Source organism: Parambassis ranga, chromosome 15 (genome assembly GCF_900634625.1).
Source record: "Parambassis ranga chromosome 15, fParRan2.1, whole genome shotgun sequence".
In the NCBI taxonomy this organism is placed as follows: domain Eukaryota; kingdom Metazoa; phylum Chordata; class Actinopteri; family Ambassidae; genus Parambassis; species Parambassis ranga.
This window is the reverse complement of record NC_041035.1, coordinates 5075950-5097999: the sequence shown is the minus strand read 5'-3', so window position 1 is coordinate 5097999 and position 22050 is coordinate 5075950. Positions and strand designations below refer to the sequence as shown.

Sequence of the window (22050 nt, the reverse complement as noted above, 5' to 3'; positions counted from 1 at the left end):
CGTTTAATACAAAAACACTGAGCTGACTAACAGTAACTGCTCTCCCTGAGGAGAGCGTCTCTGTTCCTGGAAGACTCTGCTCTGCTGTCACAGACAGGTGGCTCTGATCCACTGAAAAACACAGGACTGCAGCAAACAATGCCCACATTATGATTCGCGGTCATGTTCTTGTGACTTTGCACATACTGTAGCTTGATCATAGTTCTCTTTTAAGTCTCTAAAGAAAAAAAAAATACTAATCTTTCTGTGTGGGAACTCTAGCTTGAGCCCAGAAATAACAAATAAATCAGGCCTTGTGTTCTGAAGCAAATCTTTTACAGTCTGGGTTAGGGCTATAGGTCTAACGTTCCGCTTACATCATCAAAGGGGTATTCTGTCACATCCATTTATGATATCAACATGAGTTTTTCACTCTCAAATGTTCAACCTTTGACTCAACAGAAGATTATCAGCATCCCTGTACAGTCATCAGCACAATCATATGCAACTAGATTGATCTCTACACAAAACAAGAGGAGTTGACACTGTTTCAAAATGGGGGCACAAACATCCTAATGATGCACTCTGTGCAGGATTGTATTCAGTAGTTTACAGTAACTGTAACTACTAACTACTGCTTAGGTGTGTTGAATTTATTGAGTTTATTGTGACCTAACAGATTGTAGCATCTGTTGTGATGGTATCTTGTATGTCGCATGTCACTAAAGTGGCCTTGACTTTAATTAAAACTTATTTAAACAGAAGATTTATATAGTGTACAGCATTCGCCTATGTACATCATGTCTTATGGGATTGACTCACTTTTGGAGCCAGCCTCAAGTGGCCGCTCGAGGAACTGCATTACCTTAAACAGTTTCGTAGTATGCTATAAAATGATAACATCAGTGCTTTCTTTTACTTAACAGACACTATTAGCAGTAGCTTTAGCCTTGACACAGGACAATAGGAGGATTGCTAAGTTTATCAGCTCCTCTGTCGAAGCCTTTTTTCCTATCACACTAGCACATAAACACTGATGGCTACTGTTAATAAGGGATTGGTCTGTCCTGATTACCCAGGACTTCATGACTTCATGAGAATAGCATGACTGCTCTCGGTGGCTCGCATTAGCATTACTCACTTGGAAATTACACAAGCTGCTTAGTTCCAACAAGATGATATCTAGTTTTACTTTGACTGAGATGACATAATGCTTAATGTGGTTTCAGTTGAGACATGTTCAACCGAGAGTTCCCATGGGAGCACCTTAGCACAAACACAGTGTGCGACGCTCTAATGACATGGATCATAAATCCTTTCAATCAGGTAAATGAAAGCAGATCCTGACACCAGTTTCACAGGATTTGTTACCACAAATCAAATAAAGGCAGATGGACATGCTGCCATTTTTTTTTACAAGAAAGAAGGTCCCAGCAGGCTTTGTCATAGCAATGTGCTAACAGAGCTCAGAGATACGGCAGAAAACAACACCAGAACATCCACTAACAGTCACTTTCATCTTGTTCCAAATCGAGGACTGTAGCATCACACAGCTGATGCAGCTCAGTCTCTGGTCCTAGAAGTCTTTCCACCTGGGAGCTGTAGTTTCTTTTCTTCATCCTGTCCCCCCTTCCTGTTTCTCCATCTTTCATCATGTCCTCTCCCTCTGTCTCTAATGGACCCGATGGCCTCATCAATAATACAATCAAAGGTCCGTCTGCTTCAGCGGCCTCAGACAACAACAAACAGCTTCTTAGTGCCTCTCTGCAGCATGTGTGCAGTTGTGTCACGCATGATGGCCTGACCACACCCACTCGGGCCTCTTCTGTAGCTCTGCTGTGGGTCACTGCTTCATCTAACAGGAACACAACAAAGGCAACAGGTTCTATACTGAGAAAGTGTGTGTGTGTGTCTGCCACACTACAGATCAGCAGTGGCAGCTTTGCAGACATCACAATACTTTGCTGCTGCTGCTGCTGCTGCTGCAGCCGTACCCTATGATGGAAAAAAAGGTGCCATGTTTCAAGATGCGTTCAGGGCCTGAAAAACATTCAACACCTTAACACCTTTTGGCCAGAACCCTTATGTGATAATGAGATGTTACATGGAGCAACAGCAGATAAACATGCCTGTTCAGCAACTACTGGAGAATGTGTAAACAGGAAAGCTAACAAGCTAACCAGTGTTAATGTGTGCAGCTTCGTCAATTCCCCAAATGAATCCATGCTGCTTTTCTTCATAATATTGATGTTGACTGTTTACCTTTATTCAGGAGCTTTGAAAGTAATTATTAAAATATTCATTATTGTTTAGTTCAAGATGCACATGTCAAAGTCTACAAGGCCCCAAACCGGTTCAGGGGCCCCAGCTATGACCTCTGTTGGTTTATTGTAGCTGCATGCTGCTCAGGTAGCACACATTAGTACATTCTTGGTCACAGGTCTCAAATGAAGTGTAAACAGGATAAATGTGTGACCTTTTATTAATGTATGAGAGTCTGAAGCTGTGTCAAACATCTTAAAATGGCAATGTTAGACTCAGTTTAACTCTTAATTCTAGGTCGGGAAGAGGGGTCAATCATCCAAGCAATCCGACACAAATGTGTGCCATTTGTTGGTGTATTGGTTGCAATGTGAAGTTAAGTCAAACATCAATCTCAGTCTCACTTGTTGATGGCTCGAATAAATAATAATCATGATCCTAGAAATCCAGGAACTGAGAAAAACTGGTTAGGTAAACTAAAGTCTGATGGCAAGGGGGCACTGGTCCTAAGCTGAAAGCCTAAAACTCCTGTAGACTCCTGTAGACTGCAGGGGACCAAGACATGTGAGCCTGGATCACAGTGTGTGTGGCAACACAAGTGTTGTGCTTTGTTGTTTTTGGGTTTCATATTACAACAACTTCATGAGTGTCAGTCTGTCAGTGTGTGTGTGTGTGTCACATCTTACCCAGTCCTCAAAGTGCTTGCTGCCGTTGTGCAGGATGTCCTCAAACTGGATGATGCAGTTCGCCACGAACTCATCGTATCCAATGGGGGCGTCGTGGAAGACAGACAGTTCTATCTTGCGGCCGTCGTGGACCTCCGTTGTGAACTCGTCGTTCCACGCGGGGTTGTTGGTCTTCTGTTTAGTGGAAGTCTGGCCCACGCGCGAGTCATCCACGTTCAGGGCGATGTACGTGTCCAGGAGGAAAGTCTGCGTCTTGGCACTGACGGCATGACGCAGGGACCAAGCCGTCGGTTTGAGGTCCAGAGCCTCGCAGATCCTGATCTTCAGCTGCCCGTTGAACACCACCATGGCGGTGAAAGGATCACGACGCACGAACCGGAAATTTGTTTCCAATGAAATCACAACACCTTTCTCCTCAGACACTCCGAAATAAAGCGGCTCCTCCGTCCTGTGGCGGATCCGTTCAACCAGTGGTCCACGGGGCAGAAGCTGACACCCAGTCCTCTAGCAGTGCAAATAAATCCGCTTTTAATTTCCTTTTAGCCTTGAAACGTGGGCGCTTGTCGAATATATGCTACAGATTTTCCCCCAGAAACTGAGCAGCAGCGACAGTTAGCGTGAGGAAGCTTTCCATAGAAGTGCACGGAAGAAACGTGAAACGTTACCAACTACATACGAGCGAAGGGCCCAGATGTGAGTCTGCCTGTCATGGTTTTTTTATTTTAAACCTCCGAGGTATTAGAAAACTTGCTTAGCTGTAGCGGGGCTCACTGGAAGCACTAGCCTGCGTTGCATTGCACCGTCGGGGCGGGTGGGAGGCTCCAGATGCCTGCTGGCTGCTGCCGCCGCGACGCATCGGGGATGTGCGAGCCGGACCGCTGCGACCAGACAAGCGGGGCGGAGAGGAGAGGAGGGGCGGTAGGTTGGAGAGGTAAATATGGGGCTCCTGCTGCTCGGTGCACGGCCTGGATTCATCCACTACAACAGCTGTTGAGCCTAACTTCCCGCGGACATGCCTCTGGCTGCCTCCCTCCCCCCCGGTCCGCCGCCTCCGACGCCGCGCTCTGTCGCTGCTGCAGGAAATGCGAAAAACACGTCAGATTCAGCGGAGCCTGGTGTGACACACGCAGCCAGACTGGGGAGGTGGGTTTTTTAGGGAGCAGCAGTGCTGGGGAGAGGAGCAGGGCTGGGTTAATATGCAAGTGGAGAGAGTGGATAAATACCCCCCCACACCCCCACACCCCCCTTTTACATTTAACCAAGGTGCCCTTGAGCAAGGATCAGCTCTTTAAAAAAGGACCCCATGAAAAACTGCTGAAAACGCAGGGAAACAGGTGGGCAGAGTAAAAGCTTCATCACTCACATGTGGATTTAAGCCAGATTGCCCCCCCCTCCTTGCTCTTCTGCATGTCCAGGTGCAGAAATATGAACATTTATCCACTCAATAAAGGCTGATCCATAAAAGATTGAACCTTAGGGGATGAGTGCAGGGATATGAGAGGCATGTGTGGAATTTCAAAGAGATGACTACAAACCATATCACCCATTATCCTCAAGATCATGCAGTGTGCAGCAGTGTGTGTGCAAAATATCACCTAAGAGCTAAAAAAACCCTTCATTATATCTTTAGTCAATTTTATATTGAGTAGAAGCAGAATTATTAGATTGTTTTATATATTTCTCATACATTTAGTAGATTTTTTTACCCAGATCAGCTTACAGAAACACTCTGGAACAGAGACCTGGTATCAATAAATACATGTTTAACAGTCAAAGTGTCCTCAAAGGAGGACAAAGAGGGAGGTAGAATGTGAATGGAAGTTGTGTTGGGTTGTGTTAGAAGAGGAAGAGAGAAAAAGCTGGACGTGGTGTGTGTAGAAGTGCCCGACAAAGTTCCTCCTGGCCTGATGTGTCACATGAGATTAGGATTATCAAAGGTGTAGCTTTTACTCCAACTTGCTGCTCCTGTAACATCATTGATTTGAATTCCTGCCAGGCTGATATGAATTAGTCTGCATGCAAGTGTCCAGACAGACACGGCATGTGACACAGCAGAGGAATTAGATTGTCTGCATTCTTTATGCACAGATAAAAGCTTCATATACTTCACGAAGGGTTCTCCCCATAATGTGATTTATTTGGAGGGTTGTATATGTGACAGTCTTAGATGAAGGCTGCACGGGAATGCGTCTTACATCAGTGCAGGAACATGCAGTACCTGACAGCAAGGCCAACTGTAATTCACAGTTTACACAAAGGGACAGCACGCTGGGTTCAGTCTGCATCAGACTGGCTTCATGTGGCCGGAGTGTAACAGTGGGAACATCTGTGACTCTTTTAACAACACAGCTTTCAACTCTATTAAATTCTCCGTTGGTTTCTTTCCCTTTTATTTTCATTGTGTGCGCAGGATTATCTTTGTGCATCTCATCAATTTGTTGCCACAATAGACTATTAAAATAAAAAGTGAGGGATGGAATAAGTGAATAAGTAAAACACACAGCTACAGGGGTAAACAAACAAAGTATTAAACACTGCTGCCCCCTGCTGGTGCTTGTTTGCTATTACATGCCTAAACCACCACCTGCACCAGCTTCAAAGGGCTGCTCACACACTGGGCTTTGGATTTAATGTCCTAAGAGGAACTGATTATGATTGTTTTTACTCTCTTTAACATTCCCATCATGCACTTATCATTTAGTGATATTTAGAGAAACTGTGGTATGAATCAAAGGGAAACTTAATGTTTCCTTTGAATCAAAATTCATCCAGATGTTTGGATGTTTTTGATTATGAAGGCAACAATTAAAATCAAACATATGTTATTGTGGACCCATGCTATTTATTACCATCTAATACACAATTAATAGAGGTTCAGTCTGTAGTTTGGAGGCATGGAATGCTCATTTTGTTATCTTGGTGCAAATGGAAAGTTTCATTGTGTGCAAGACACAGCACAGAGGTTTTTCCCCCCGTTATTCAAAGCAACAATGTATTTCTGCCAATGATTCCTCCAACTTTTTTTTTTTCTCATTAAGCCCATCAGCCGATTTGTCTCAGAGCTCTGAAGATAGAAATCAATCACAGGCTGAGGAAATCCCCTGGAGCCCAGCCACATCCTGCCCCCCCTCTCTCTCTCTCTCTCTCTCGCTCTCTTTCTCTCATCCCTCTCACTCAGCCGGATCTAAATCAAACGAACATGGCTTGGCAGTGCTGTGAGTGGGATCTTACCATTGTTGTCAGTCTTCACCAGGACGGTCGCATCCCTGCCCGACTGCAGGAAAGTTCTGAACATTCTTTCCGCTTCAAGTTGCTGCAGGAATGAAAGGAAAAAATCTTTTCATGAATCAGAGAGGAAGGTCTCCACAGAGAAGAGACAGGCCATGGTTTCCAGAAAAATTATGACAGTAATGTTTTTTAGATTCAGTGAAATTTGAAGATTTTTTTAAAAAATTGGAATTTAATTTTAACCCATAATTGACCACTATATTGGCAACATCCTGACAGATTGGACCCCACCTGTAAGAACACATCTTTATCCTCTAATAATCCTCTGTTGTATACATTTTTGTAGTAAATTTTTTTATGTCATTTACTAATCTTTAATTCCCAAAGCCATCAATAATGTCATGGATTCCTTAAAATGTGCAAAAAATATCAACTGGAAAAGGTTAGACGTGGCTCCACATGTATGAGATGCAGTGTCAGCCTTTGAACAGCAGGTGGCACCAATCAACACTTGCAATCTTTTTCTGATCTTTTCCCCAGGGTTCCTGTAATTTCGCTTTCTTTTCATGTGTGTTTTTTTCTCTTCACACATATCTTTTATGCCACATCTGCTCTATTAAACACCAGAAAACAGCCGCCAGTGAACACATTAATATGAGCAGGCAACAGAAAGCTAGCTGATGGGCATCTTTGTGCGTATACCTCCTCTGCATCCTCATAATCCTCGTTCATCCTCGTCCCTCCAGTGCACTTAGTTATTCTGCAGTTTAATTGTAAACAAACTGTTAAAAAAATCAATGTTAGTTTATTTTTTTTCATTTTTCTCACTGTGGGTTCTTTGTGTAAGACGATCAATATTCCTACTTTGGCCCTTGGGAGGGAGGTTAAAAACAATCCATAATAGGATTCAACTCAAGCAGCAGGAATAACAACAAGCCAAACCAATTTCCCACAGGCTAACGGTGAGGTTTAGTACCACTGTTTGTTGTCCCTCAGAGCGAACACCAGTGGATGTGCGCGCAGAGGTGGCAGCTTTATTAGGGCTTAGAGGCTTTAAACAACAAGAGGCAGATCTTTATTTGTACATATTTAGTCAGAAACATGACTGAGAATGAATATATCTGCTTACAGATGACAGCCTGGACATCATCTCTGCGTCAGTCCCATTATCCTAACTGTTGTGATGCCAAACTCACTCAAACAACCAATTATATCTGCTTCATATCCCGGCAGAAAGTGAATGAATATTGATATGGTAAAGGTGCATATCTCCATATCCTTGACCTTGTCATTATCTCGACTTGCAATTCAAAGCAGAGCGCAGATCAGTATTCTCATCACAGGACATTTGATAAATACTCTTCCTAATTTAGAGGCAAGGCAGATGGTCTTGTTGCTGGCAAAAGAGCTGCGAGAATTTAGGGCAAAGAAAGAAGTGTATGTCAGCATCAGCAGCAGCAGCAGCAGCAGCAGCAAGGTGCACTGTGAGCAGGAGAGCAGTGCTGCATGTCCCAGGAGGGGGTTAGAAAGGAAAAGCTAGCCTGCAATAAAGCAGCTGTTTCCTGAAGAAATGGCTGACTGCCAGGATACCTGCTGTAGTCAGATACTATGGAATCTGAATAAGCATCACCTCCGGTTATACGGTGAGTTAAATGGGATTCCAGAGCGGTAGGTGACACTTTGACGAAATGGATGCAGATGGCTTCTTCCATAAAAGCGGATGTAAAATATTAACATTTTGTAGATTAACGTGGCGCGTAACCTGTGAAAATAAAATCAGTTTTAATCATATTTAGTTGATGAAGATAGATGTGAACTTTTTGCTGAACAGGCTGAACACCATTCATGGTGTTAACCATCATTTTCTAAAAATCAGGGGCTTTGTCTCACAGACATGGGAAACTGCAGCCTGCCCTCATCATCACTGACCAGTCCTACTGTAGCATTGCTTAATGCTAATTAGGCTGTAAATAGCCTATGAAAATAAACAAAAAATTATGCACAATTATATACAAACTCACATGAAATCATTCATAGATCCGAAAGAGCTGCTACATAACAAAATAATAATAATAATAAAAGAACATCCATCATTCTATATACACAACAAGCTATACATTAAAGATGACTCCCTTAACATATATGAGGTCACTATTCTACTTGTTGTATATGACCCCTGTGTGTATCTGTAGCCTGCATGTCACCTGTGTTGTTAGGGGGTGGGACTTGTCACCATGGTAGCTGAAAATAAAATGTAATGCTATAACACAGACTCCTAGGCAAAAATCTGCTTTAAGTTTAGTACCACTAACCACCCTATACTGGCGTTGTGTGTCTTTGTGATAACATGACGATGATCCATATGAACAGTCAGTCATCCAGCAGGATTTTCCTCTTGGGTTTAAATGGTATTCATAAAAAATGGAACAAATGTGACATAAAATTCTTCCTCCTATGGACTAATTCCATCATATAACTGTAGTTAGAGGTTGAACTGTGACCTAGTTTGTGAGATTTGTACTCTGGTGATGGACATATGAGCTTGCACAAGCTTTGGGTTTTAAAATAAGACAGAGATTTATAACAGAGCTGGGTTCATTCTCTGGAAGAAGGCAGTGAAACAGTATAAAGTTAATATGGTCACATTCCATTCTGAGTCGTGTTTGTGTGCAACTGATAAGTGGACAACTTGTATTTTTATTATGTATAGTTTTCTTTAGCTTTATTGTTGAAAAGGGCAACCTGCTGTAGTTAAAAACACGTCGGATCATTCAGTAAATTTCCTTTAAAACTTTATTCTTTTTACTTTGTCACCACAAGTGAGTCCACTTTTTGACACCCTCAACACTGATTTACAAAGCTAAAATGTTGTGATTCTCTTCATCTCTCTGCAGCAGAGCAGTATCTGGCTGGAGAGGAGTCTATCTCTCAGTTTGAGGATTATCGTCTTCTGGCTCGCTGGATGCTTTTGTGAGACCCTCGGGGAGCACAGATGCAAATCTTGGCTTTGTTTTTTTCCTAAAAAAAAAGCACCTCATGGGCTTCCAAAGAATATGTTGCCTCAAAAACTGAGATAAAGTTATAATTCAGGAAGACAGTTTGGGGAATTAAGGCTCGGTTGTGTCAGTGTGGTTTTAATGTTGCTGTCATATCTGTCACTGAATCAACTGAATCCAGGCACCGCACCAGGAAAGTTAGGTCTGATTTAAACGCATTCCTTCTCAACTCAGGCAATTGTTTTCTGTGTTCACAGATCACTGATCGACCTCCGTAATAGATGAGCAGACTGCAGGCATTCAGATCTTTTACTGATTCCAGCTGGTGATGCACAGCTATAGATGGATGGATATGAGCAATAAACCCGAACCAGCCCTTGCTGTAATGAATTAAGTGTGTGTGTGTGTGTGTGTGTGTCTGTTCTCAGGGCTGATACTCCAGAAGAAATTACCATTTTGCAGCAGTTTTAATAGTGATCATTCCCCTACGGTCACTCATCTCATCTCGTCTCTCTCATAAGTTTCTGTGAGAGACTTAGTGTGTGTGGAAGACTTTTCATTTCTGTTGACGGAGTAACTAAATTGGATTTGGACATTATTATTGTATGTACTCAACCATGAAGAACTAAATATCCAGTGTTTCAATTCTCCAGCAAAATGAGGGACACTTATTGACTTTTAGGAGCTCCTTGGATATGGATTACAGCAGCAATAATGGAAACCAAGACCTGGACAGCTGATATGCAGACTTACTGTGCATGCAGCTCCAGGGATGGCGACACAATTAATGATCAAGACATGTGCAAAAATGTCCAAACCACCGCAGTTTATTACACCTGTTACACATATGTGCATTTATCATATGCACTTGGTGGCAGGTAAGGCTGAATTAAACTCATTAGTTCTTCTCTTTCCTTTCTTAGTGCTTTACGCACTGTCCCCGCGCTGCAGACGCATGACCCCGCCGGCTTTGTCTCTTCTGTTTGCCTTTGACGTTTTAAAGGGAACTGGCCCTTTAATAACCGCGAGTCCGTACTGCTCATGCTCGGGGCTTTGTGCAGGAGTTTCCCTGTCAGAAACCAGCTGTGCATCGAAGAGCGAGAGCAGAGAAAGAAGAGGCGCTCTGGGGGGAGCTTCTGCTGCGGCTCGTCGCATCCTCTGATGACAAATCCCCGGGCAGAGGACGCGTATTTGTCCTGGAACGTGTCCAACGTTAGAGCAGCGCACGCTGATCGCTGGTTTATTTTATCTCCTGGATTACAGTTTTCCCCCCATCATCCTGGTCACGATCGTGTGTTTACATCGGAACCTTCACCACAGTGGAACTTATCTGGAAGACTTGTGGAGGCGCGCGTAAACGGACGGCTCCGATTGGAGATGTTTTTAACGTCTACACAGTTTCCATTAAAGTTTCATCTCCTCGCCGGGTCCCGCAGTTTGCTCCAAGCCGCCCGGTATGTTCTGACAGCGCGTAATTACTGTTTTCTTGCGTTCTCTCCACAAGCGTCACAGGTAGGCTACTCCAGCCTGCCCCCCACACCACAGCAAATGCCAACAGATCGCTTTGCAGCGTAAGGTGACTGCTCGCTGTTCTCATTCGGAGCTGCAGCCTCTGATAAACACACACACACACACACACGCACACATCATGGATGATGCTGCGGGGACGCATCTATGCACCTGGGCCAAGTCGTCAAAAAGGAGCGCCCAGGAGCTTTTCAGAACGTACTTGGGGATGTTGATGGTGCTTCAGCTGATGGTGCTTCACGCGGAAGCCTCAGCGGTGTCCAAGTCCTGCGATAAAAACTGCTTTTCAGGGAAGTGCGTCAACGGCACCTGTGTGTGTGACCACGGCTGGGTCGGGGATCTGTGCCAGCACTGTCAGGGAAGATTCAAGTAAGTAGTTATGACATCTGACACGTCCCTGTGTGAGTTTCACTTTCGACTTAGTGGACTGTTTTTGTTTCACTGTTGTGTTTAATCAATCACACACACGTCTTTTTTTATTTATTTATGGTAAATATAAAATATAAACTGTTTAAATAAACAAGAACTGTATCAAGAATTGTTGCCACAAAGACCGAGCGTCTTAAAATGTAGAAATGCTCATATAAAGCTGCGTTTTTATTGCCTGACTATCCATCCAAAATCTCCATATGGCACCTGTGGGTCACACTGCTGGGGTTCAAGTCCCTTTCAAATGAGTGTGAACACATCATGTGACAACGTGCAGATCTAATGGCCAGACAGCAGACTGTTCACAGATGTCAGCTGCTCAGAGAGAACGCCTCTCGCACTGACACCTTAAGAGTTTTATGCTCAGGCTTATCAGTCAGGGAAATTCAGTTCTAACTGATTGGTGGGGAAAACATGGTGGTTTCCCTACCAATCTGTTAGAACAGTGAGATGTTTGAAGTGCACCTGAGATGATCAGGATTCATAGTAATGTAGCCTTTTTGGCTGTAAAGATGAAAGACTAGATTGAGCAGATACAAAGCTGATGCTATGGAGAGTCTGAAGGCTTTAATGTGTTGGTGTCACACAGAAAGTCTCTTCAGTCTATTTGTATTATTGATAAAAAAATGACATGGGACAGTGACCCAATTTCAAACCTTTGCCCAGGAGAAGAGGCTTCCTGTTGTGTGTTAGATTATTGTCAAGTGGACTATATGGACAAAAGCATTTGGACACCTATCCAGCATATATATGTCTGGATCTTTATGTTTCTCCTTCCCTGCCTAGTCTATTAAGTGTCTGTGAAGTCTGATGAAGGGTGATGAGATCAGGCATCAGGTTTTTGTGCCAGCAAACACAAAGCAGTTATCATCTAAATACCCATTAGATGCTCTAAAGCTGCAACAGTTAGTCAATAAATGGACGTTTGGAACTGTTGGTCAGGAAACAGGAACATTTTCAGGACATTTTCCCACTGGTTTATCCATAAAGTGTCAGAATGCATCGATTGATTATCACCAACAATCAATAATGCAAACAATTAGAACCGATCGCTCGCAGCATTATGACTAACAGCACACCGATGTTGCACATTGTGTCCATTTACTACAGACTGTTAACAAAGATGTTTAAATTTGAATGTCACTCTGTGCAAGGGCAGCCCACATCTGTAAAAAGACATGCAGCTGCTAAAGCTATGTGGCTAACAAACAAGCTACTCAGCTGTCATACTTCATACATTCTGCTGTAAGGAGACGTGTTTAACTTTTAATCTTGCAAGTGCTTTGGCTTTTGGAAAAGCGGCTTACAATAGCTATGTCTTCCTCAGAGCGCAGCTGTCCCCTTACCACTACTTGCTCCATCAGTGGCATTATTCACCCCCTCATACCCTCCAGAGAGAGGGACACTGTCTTGTTACAGTCATCCACTGCCTGCTCTGCACAAGCCTGGGTGAGGAAACTGCAGGACTTCTGGTCTTTCCTTCTCTCTGGAGCACTTAAATCGATTCCTCAGTCGATGCGACTGTTGTGAGAGCAGCGGAGGACAAACAGCTATGGGCTGGTCAACAGACAATACAACAGGGGATGAGCCTTTCCACATGTGGCTGCCTGATCGTCGGTGTAAACTGACTAGCTTCTTACAAACACAGTGCAAGAATAGGGGGGTTTTGTGAAAAGGTCAAATAGATGTGCAACAAAGGTGACAACTCTCTTGTATATATATATAAATTGGAGAATACACCTTCTGGTGCATGTGCACCATACTGTTTTCAAGAGGTCATGGTTAATTATTTGGAAGAAAGGCTGACTTGAGAGAGATCAACTCAGTTTTGTAGAAAATTCATGTGACCAAATATACAAATTTACACAATAATTACATTTGTTGCTTCAGGTAGAAGTGTTTAACAGACGTTCTGTGTCTCTGTGGGAGGCTGTCACTGTCACCCTGTTGTCAGCATTGTAGCCCACCATAACAAATACAGGCAAAGAGGTGGAGCATGAGTGGAGCTGAGGTTGGCGGGCAGTTGTGGAAGCAAGAAGCTCGGGCTGTGAGTCAGCACCTGCCTGTCACTTAAGGCTGTCGCGGCTATAATTATGTGTCACTTTTAAGTCGTCATAAAATTAAAAAGAGTGAGTCCTTCAGAAAGTGGCTCATAGCAGCAATGACGCCATCATCATCACTGTCATTATGGCGACCTCTTTCATGTTCTTCAAGTAGTAGACTATGGGGCAAATTCAGGTTGGCAGGATGCTGATCTTTTCTTTATTTTCCTCCATAGCTGTTTCAGAGTAGTGGTTAAATTCAATGATTTGTTGTATAAATACATGGAAATGTTCCTGGAATCTACTCAGCTGTCTGCCCATGTTTTATTATGTTACTGAAAATCTGAATGGTCTGCTATGTGCTGACAGTAAGCTCAATGTAATAAGATGCAAAAAGTCAAACAAGACAGGCGAAATGACCACAGACCTGGCTGCAAAGGCTCAGAAAACAACAAACCGCAAAAATGGATTCAGGGTGACCACACTGTTCTGGCAATCCTACTTCTACGTAGGGGGAGGGGGGGGGGGCATGGATTTAGACATTTATTATAGGGGGGTTGCGGAGAAGGGTTGAAATATGTAAACATAAAAATCTTCCTCTCCTCCACCATCATGAACATGTCTGGCTCTTGCACACCAAGAAAAGTAAAGTGAAGTGGTTTTATATACTCCAAGGTTAGACTATTGTTTTGTTTTTAATGGTGTAGTATACTGTTGCATGGTTCCTTACTGGAAAACATTAACAGCCGAGCTAACTCTGATTCCGCGTAGCCAGCGCTGCCTGTATTGGCGTGGAAAATTGACTCTTTGCTCTGAAGAAAAGGGAAAATGTGACTTTATATCAAAGCTCAGTGTATAAAAATCAATCCAGTAATCCACCTGAAAAACAATGGAGGTTGTTTTTCGGGTGGATTGCGAAGAAGCTGAATCTCTCCGTCAACAAGCAGTAGTTGAAATGCTGCTGTTCAAATAGCCATGTTTTCTGCGGGATTCACAGCAGGCTTCTGGTGGAGAGCAGTGGAGCAGAGAAAGAGAGGCCTTGCTTCAATATCACCGCTGTGTCTCGAAAATGCTCAATACTAAAGCTTCAGAGGCAGCTGGATTGCAGGGATGATCAAGACACACACACACACACATAGTGTCTCATATCCACGTAGACAGATCCAATAAAGGAGAAATAGGGAGCAGTCTGTGTTTGTCTATTGATTTGAGCTATTGGTGCTCTGTATAGTTTTATTGGTCCACAGTTCCTTTGTTTTCCATTTCATGTGCACACACACACACAGTGGTTTGGTCCAGACCTTTTTGAAAATTATCATCCTATTGAATGGCCGTCATCAGCTGTTGTCAGTACCATAATTATGGGAATTATGGCCTCTACTATGCTGGAAAGAGCGTTGTCATCTATTCTGATGATGATCAGATGTTAAACAGAAAAAGCCTTCTGACATTCTTTCGTGGTTGTGTGAATAAGTATAAGCTGGAGAAGTTTGCCTTGACGGAAGGTTCATCCAATCATATTCCGAGTGTCTGCACTTGGGTAGTCACTTTCATTGTTTGTACTTTCCAAATGCTAAAAGTGACTATCGAACAATCAAGTGTGGTGTGTCAGCAGTGGGATTGACAGTAATACACAGGACTCTAACTTCCCACTTTCTATTTGTCAAAGGTCACGTTTTTGACCACAATTCAACTTGCACATTAAGATTAAGATTAAGATTTACTTAATTAATCCCCGTGGGTAAATTAAGTTGTAGTAGCAGCATTTTAAAAGGATAAATACAATAAACACAGCAAAAACTCTTATATACACATACACATACATGACAGCAACAGAGAGAGAATATGTAGATACACACACATAAAGCAGATCAAGGGGAAGATAGAAACCTAAAAACACAGTTAATGTAACTGAGAAGTTTGAAATGCACCTGTGATGATGCTTTAGTTTAGTTAGTGAGCACAGCTCTGACAGTCAGAGGAGTTATAGAGTCTGATGGCGGACGGCAGGAATGACTTCCTGTACCGTTTCTTAGAGCAGCAGGAGTCTGTTGCTGAAGCTTCTTCTCAGTCTGTCCACAGTGTTGTGGAGAGGGTGGGAGGGACTGTCCATGATTGACAGCAGTTTATCCAGCACTCTTTCCCTTGCCACCTCCTCCAGGTTGGCGAGCTTAAAGCCAACAACAGCTTTTTAATGAGTTTGTCCAGTCTGTTGGCGTCCTTTGCTTTAATGCCTGATCCCCAGCACACCACAGCAAAGAAGATGGTGCTCGCCATGACAGACTGGTAGAACATGTGGAGCATCCTGCTGCAGACATTGAAGGACCTGAGTCTCCTCAGGAAGTACAGTCTGCTCATGCCCTTCTTGTACACAGCCTCAGTGTTTGTGGACCACTCCAGTTTATTGTCCAGTTGGACCCCCAGAAACCTGTAAAATGGGACTATGTCCACATCCTTCCCACTGATACAGACTGGGGAGGGTGGGGGCTTATCCCTGCTGTAGTCCACCACCATCTCCTTTGTCTTGGCCACATATTTAAGGAACACATGTCAGCAGGATAAAGAAATCATGTGATATTTAGGGCCCGAGCACCGAATGGTGCAAGAGCCCTATTGAAACCCTTAGGATTATTATTTTTTTTTTTTTTTTTTTTTTTCCCCCTCCGAGATCGCATTTTTGGAGGCCTTAACATGCCCAAAAACTCACCAAACTTGGTAGAAAAATTCATTCGCCCGAAAAATTTTGAAATTTGCTGACTTTTGAAATGCACATATAAAAATGGCTCTATAGCGCCCCCAACGCGTAGCCCCTCTGGCCGGTTTGACACAGGATTATGAAAATTGGCACACATATGTATCACCTCAAGACGCACAAAAAAGTCTCTTGGACCCCCCCTCCAAACCCAACAGGAAGTCCCCCATTTGAAGGTTTGTGGCCATTTTTGGCGATGTGTGACCCTGCTGCCAAACTTTTCACGCCTCGCATACTTCAACGGATTGAGCTGAAATTCGCCGTGTCCACTCAGGACACCATAGGGAATAGACGCATTCCAAAACTCTTACAAAAGTCTGACGGTGTGGCGGGGGCGTGGCCTCAAAGTTTGACCATTTCTGAGGACACAGAAAGTCTCTATAACTTCTTCGTTTTCTGTCCGATCTGTACGAAATGTCACATGTATGATCAGAGTCTGACCCTAAACACATCTATACAACAATATTGAGGCTTTGACAGAGCGCCACCTACTGGCTACACAAAATGTTGTGTTTTCATAGGTTTTTCTGCCTGCCCCCCTGGCCTGTTTTGAGTAGGGTCATGAAAATTGGTACACATGTGTATCACCCCAAGATGCACAAAAAAGTCTCTTGGACCCCCCCTCCAAACCCAACAGGAAGTCCGCAATTTTGAAATTTCTGTTAATTTTTGGCGATTTGTGACCCTCCTACAAAACTTTTCACGCCTCGCATACTTCATCCAAATGAGCTAAAACTCACTGTGTCCACTCAGGACACCATAGGGAATAGACGCATTCAAAAACTCTTACAAAAGTCTGACGGTGTGGCGGGGGCGTGGCCTCAAAGTTGACCATTCGCCATTACAAATGAACTCCCTGAATTTTTTGCCCTAACGCGTAGCCCCGCTGGCCAGTTTGACACAGGATTATGAAAATTGGCACACATGTGTATCACCCCAAGACGCACAAAAAAGTCTCTTGGACCCCCCCTCCAAACCCAACAGGAAGTCCGCCATTTTGACTTTTGTGGCCATTTTTTGCCTATTTTTGCCCCTGCTTCAAAACTTTTCACGCCTCACATACTTCATGCAATTGAGCTGAAATTCACTGTGTCCACTCAGGACACCACAGGGAATAGACGCATTCCAAAACTCTTACAAAAGTCTTACGGTGTGGTGGGGGCGTGGCCTCAAATTTGACCATTCGCCATTACAAAGGAACTCCCTGTATTTTTTGCCCTAATGTGTAGCCCCGCTGGCCAGTTTGACACAGGTTCATGAAAATTAGAACACATGTGTATCACCCCAAGACGCACAAAAAAGTCTCTTGGACCCCGCCTCCAATCCCAACAGGAAGTCCGCCATTTTGACTTTTGTGGCAATTTTTTGCCTATTTTTGACCCTGCTTCAAAACTTTTCACGCCTCACATACTTCATGCAATTGAGCTGAAATTCATTGTGTCTACTCAGGACACCATAGGGAATAGATGCATTCCAAAACTCTTTCAAAAGTATTACCGTGTGGCGGGGGAGTGGCCTCAAAGTTGACCGTTCGCCATTACAAAGGAACTCGCTGTGTTTTATGCAGTACTACCCAGATACTTTATGCAATGTGGACAAAATCTTACAGTACTGCTATGGACCCGAGTCTGAACAGATATATATGCTAATAGGATGATACGGTCATAGCGCCACCTACTGGTAGCAGGAAAGTTTGGTTGTAAACATGTGTTCGTTGTATCTCTGTGGAAATAAGAGGAGAGCATAGGACAGGAGAGTATAGGAGACAAGAGCATAGGAGAGAAGACTGCGATGACCCCGCGGATCGCAAGGTGCGCGAGGGCCCGCAATGCTGCTTGCAGCTTTAATTTAAATCTACATTTCTGGTTACATAATCAGGAAGCAGGGTTCATTTGTGTGTTTTTGGTTCTGATCATATGAATAATATGTTTAGTAGTCCACAGTGTAATGAGACACAGTGTGTGTTTGGATTATGGCGTCATAATCGAGTGTTTTAATACAAGGACACACTGGCTGGTTTATGTAAAAAACTTGTTTCTGCATATGTTAAATCACACATCAGGATGTTTTGTGGCGTCATGCACATTCATCTGTTGAAGCGTCTGCAGAAACAGGCTGCTTCATTCTTTAAGATAGATGGAAGGATTTCATCAGGTTACCTGTTTATCCTCAACTAACCTAACAGTTGCAGAGGAAGCTGCAGCAGAGTTTAAGAGCAAACTTTAATGTTTGACATCAAAGTGAATGTAAATTTGCTGGAATAAATCACATCATTAATCCTGCTTTGTCTCTTGCATGTTAAGTGTATGCAGCCAGAACGACTGGAGGCCACAGTGAATTAAAGTCAAACTGATCAAACATTTTGAGTCATTATCTTTCCAAAGAGATGCAGCGGGTGGTTCTAGAAAAGGTTGCTTATGATGCTAATTGATGATACTGTTGGAGAGCCATTCAGCAGAATGAGCTGTATTTGTCACAATGGAACCTGAAAAATAGACTCCCAAGTTAAAAAATTAAACACCTGAACAAGTGAAAAAAAAAATAACATCCTACCTCCATCAAAAAGAAATATATAAATACAGAAATGGTTATTTTTATTTCTAAAATAGGATTATAGTTTTGGATTAAAGCCCTCCATGCACTTCATGTCTGATTTAATCTGTCTACTAATACTGTGAGCGCAGTTTTGAAATTATGGAGGCACTGAAATCCTATTACATGACATTGGAGTCCATTTTGGTTCCCGTCCAGATCTCCACATCACGTCTGTGTTTGGAGATCTGGACGGGGAATCAGTATCACTAGAGTGAAGTATTTTCTTGTAGGCTCAGCAGTTTAGACCTGCAGAGTTAAACTCAGACCATAGTGATTATTGAGAAATTAAATCTAGGTTAAAGTTACTGAATCTGCACCCTACACTTATTCTGATGATCAAATCTAAACAGAGTTTCATCATTTACTTAAGATAATGGTTATTCTATGGACAGTGGATTTGGAGGACATTCTATGTCTATAGAAGCTCATAGTTTCTAACAAATTGCAAGAACAGCAGTTCAAGAAGAATATAGACACGTTAGATTCAAAATATAAGGGGTGTTTGAGTGATTATATGGCCAGCAGGAAAGAGTGATCAATGTAAAATCTATTTGTGGTTGCTTTCCTTTGTACATTTTTTTGTGAATTTTTCTGGGTCTTTTTGTAGAGTTCATCTTGTTGCACTAATCCCATTCCTGGAAGGAGGGGTACCACCACCACCACTTAGGAGACCATTGACAGGATCTATGACAGGATATTGACAAAGACAATAGGATGTTGGGACAGAGCTGTCTATCTCCCTGGGGACATGTCCACATAGTTTTTCACAACCATATCCAATGGGTCCTGCAAACATGGCAAGGGAGAGCTCAATGTTGTTGATTGTCAGTCACCTTGGTCATTTTTCATTCATAAGTTAAAAGCAGGACAGCTGGGTTTCTCAGAGAGGCAGCAAAATGTCTTTAATGAACTCCTAATAGGTCTAGCTACCCAGTTTTTATGTGAACTGCCATCAGTTTTGTAACCATGAAAAGACCTGAATCAATCACTTCCAGCCAAAAAACAAAGGACCCAAACAGTGAGACTCTCTAACTCTGAAGGTGATGGCCCTTTGTTTTCTGGGATGCTGCTGGAAATGGTCACACTATTAAAGAGGTGTATTGCATTGCTCTTTAAAGAGCAGTATTATAAGATTCAAGGTAGGAAGCTGACTGACAAGAGGAGTGTTTGTCCACCAGGACAGCAGTTAAGACATCATAAGTGTACAGTAGTGATGGCTGCCACCCACGTAATCTATTCCCTTAAACTACCTCTTCCTAAAGATTAAAAATAAAAAGATGCACAGTGGTCGTCATGGTGATTTGGTAGGAGTAAGAGTGCTGGAGAACTTCTTTATATTTGATTGAAATATATTGTGAGTGAACTGGACCTGGGTCACATGGTTCCTGTGACGCACAGTATGTTTTATAAAAAACTAACTAACTAAAAACTACTAACTTAAATTAATACTTAAAAACACTCTCCTCATGTTTACCCTAAATCACTGACACTAATATGCACGAGAGCCACAGAGAGGGATCTAAATATACATCCTGCTGGAGCTGTGATGCCCCAAGATTACACTAACGGAGCCATTCAAGGACAAAACAATCACACAAGTGTTTTGCTGATAGACAGGCTGAGTGGAGACAGAATAGAGTGCTTTTCTGACATCAGAGTCATCATCTGCTGACACGGGCTTCGACCCGTGTGTGTGTGTGTGTGTGTGTGTGTGATTATGAGTGTTTAAGCCTCAGGCAGTGTGCAGTGATGATGACACAGCTCGTGTACTAAAGACGCCACCGCTCTGTGGTGAGTTATAGTGTGTGTGTGTGTGTGTGGGAGGAGCATCAGACTGCCATCTGTCCTGTGTGAGTTAATCCTACTATGATGAGAGTGAGAGCAAGGGCAACACACACACGCACAGTTGGATTGGTAGGTGTGTTACATGAATAATATCCCCCATGTGTTTCTCCCTGAGGCTGCAGCAGTTTTGCAGAGATAGGATAGGGCTGTTCTTATGACATCATCATCGTGGGACAGAAAGTCCCGCTGATCCTGTGAAATATGATTTGATGATTTCAGGTTAATCCAGGTCAATATTTTTCTTATGTAGCAATTATTTCCTGACATATTTACAACAGATTTGTCTTTTTAACTGTTGGTAGTTGGACAGTAACAACATGAATCTTTCAGTGAGGATTTTTCAGCTGAACTGACGCTGAGGTTATGTGTGAACTTGTCTTTTTGTTTTACAGTCATCAGTATCTACATGAAGATCTGTCTAGTTGACGATTAGTTATTGATTTATTCTGGGCTCAGACTGGATGCTAAATAGAGTGCTTTCTTTCTATGTTATCAGCAGGTTTGTTCACACTCAATTGCTGCATCGTGTTTTTTTCGAGTCTGGTATATTTTCTGTTCGCATGCTAGGAAATAGGCCCATGAATAATCGTTCGAAAAACGCGATCTTGATTCCTGTGTATGTTGTTTTTAAATTACTTTGATTCTCACGTAAGTTCGATCGCAAAAACCTAACATGTCGCCATTAGCATGTAGCGATTTCCTGTGTATGCTTTATGTGGTATTGGGTGTGCTCGTCTTCTCTACTTTGTTACCTCCACAACAAAAGTGTTTGCAACATTTTCAGTTTAGATTTGACGTCAGGACACCACCTAAAACACCTCCCAATCCGGACGACAATTACGAGTGTCTAGTGATTTATATTTTTCCCTGAATTGTGCAGGAATGAATTACCTAGAAATGACAAATAGTTGCATGGCTTGATGACACATCTGGGCACACACAGGACTAATACTCCTGCAAAAATACAGAACAGGGGTTGCATTACAGGTGTGTTCAAGCAAAGGCTTGTTGGGTTAAAGCACATTTTCTGCTACCATGTTGACGAGTCCTATCCCTATCAACAAATATGACACGCACTACTCAGGTACGACCACAGGCAGAGAGCCGATACTGTGATGTTTCCAGTTCACACTGGAGGAAGGACCCAAAATGAAACCAACAAAACACCAATCAGTCCAAACAAAAGGTGAGCTTTACTAAATAAAGCTGACATAAATCCAAAATCGAGCACAAAACTAAAAATGTAACTGAAAACAAAACATAAACAAAGACTTTGGACAAAACACTGAAGATGGAAGAAACACTGGAAACACCAGAAGCACAGGGAACAAACTGAGGATCATAACACAGTGGTTATTTCCAATGCCTGGAAATATCGACTTGTCTTCCTTATGGTGGTGAGCTGTGGAAAACACCTATACCTAGTTATAAACCAGGGTTTCCCACAGCGCTTTATAGTTAGGACGGCCGCCTTGACAACAAATGCCCCCCCCGAAAAAAATTCTGCCGCATCCACGTATGCATAGACAGTTGCTGCACCATCTATCACCAGTTGCTATGCCAACTTATTTTTTTTATCAGGAAGACGCTAATTATCCGCCAACTGGATAGCATCGTCATTGGGGAAAGGACATGTGGAGATAAGATAATTATACATCTGAACTAAACATGTGAATAGACAGTCCTATCATCTGCTTGTCCACATATTC

General features: G+C 42.8%; 2 protein-coding genes across 6 annotated transcripts in view; one reads left to right on the top strand and one right to left on the bottom strand.

Annotated features, from left to right (window-relative positions):
* LOC114446967 (protein kinase C epsilon type-like) overlaps positions 1-4099 on the bottom strand; it is a 50640-nt gene extending 46541 nt beyond the window's left edge. The window contains exon 1 of the mRNA XM_028422888.1: positions 2928-4099. Coding sequence (XP_028278689.1) covers positions 2928-3275 — 348 coding nt within the window. The 5' untranslated portion in view covers positions 3276-4099. The remainder of the gene's footprint in view (positions 1-2927) is intronic.
* A 6134-nt stretch (positions 4100-10233) lies between these two features.
* Positions 10234-22050, top strand: part of atrnl1a (attractin-like 1a) — a 180322-nt gene continuing 168505 nt past the window's right edge. For all 5 annotated transcript variants that reach the window (XM_028423948.1, XM_028423947.1, XM_028423945.1 and 2 more), the window contains exon 1: positions 10234-11047. In XM_028423948.1, coding sequence (XP_028279749.1) covers positions 10800-11047 — 248 coding nt within the window. In that variant the 5' untranslated portion in view covers positions 10234-10799. The remainder of the gene's footprint in view (positions 11048-22050) is intronic.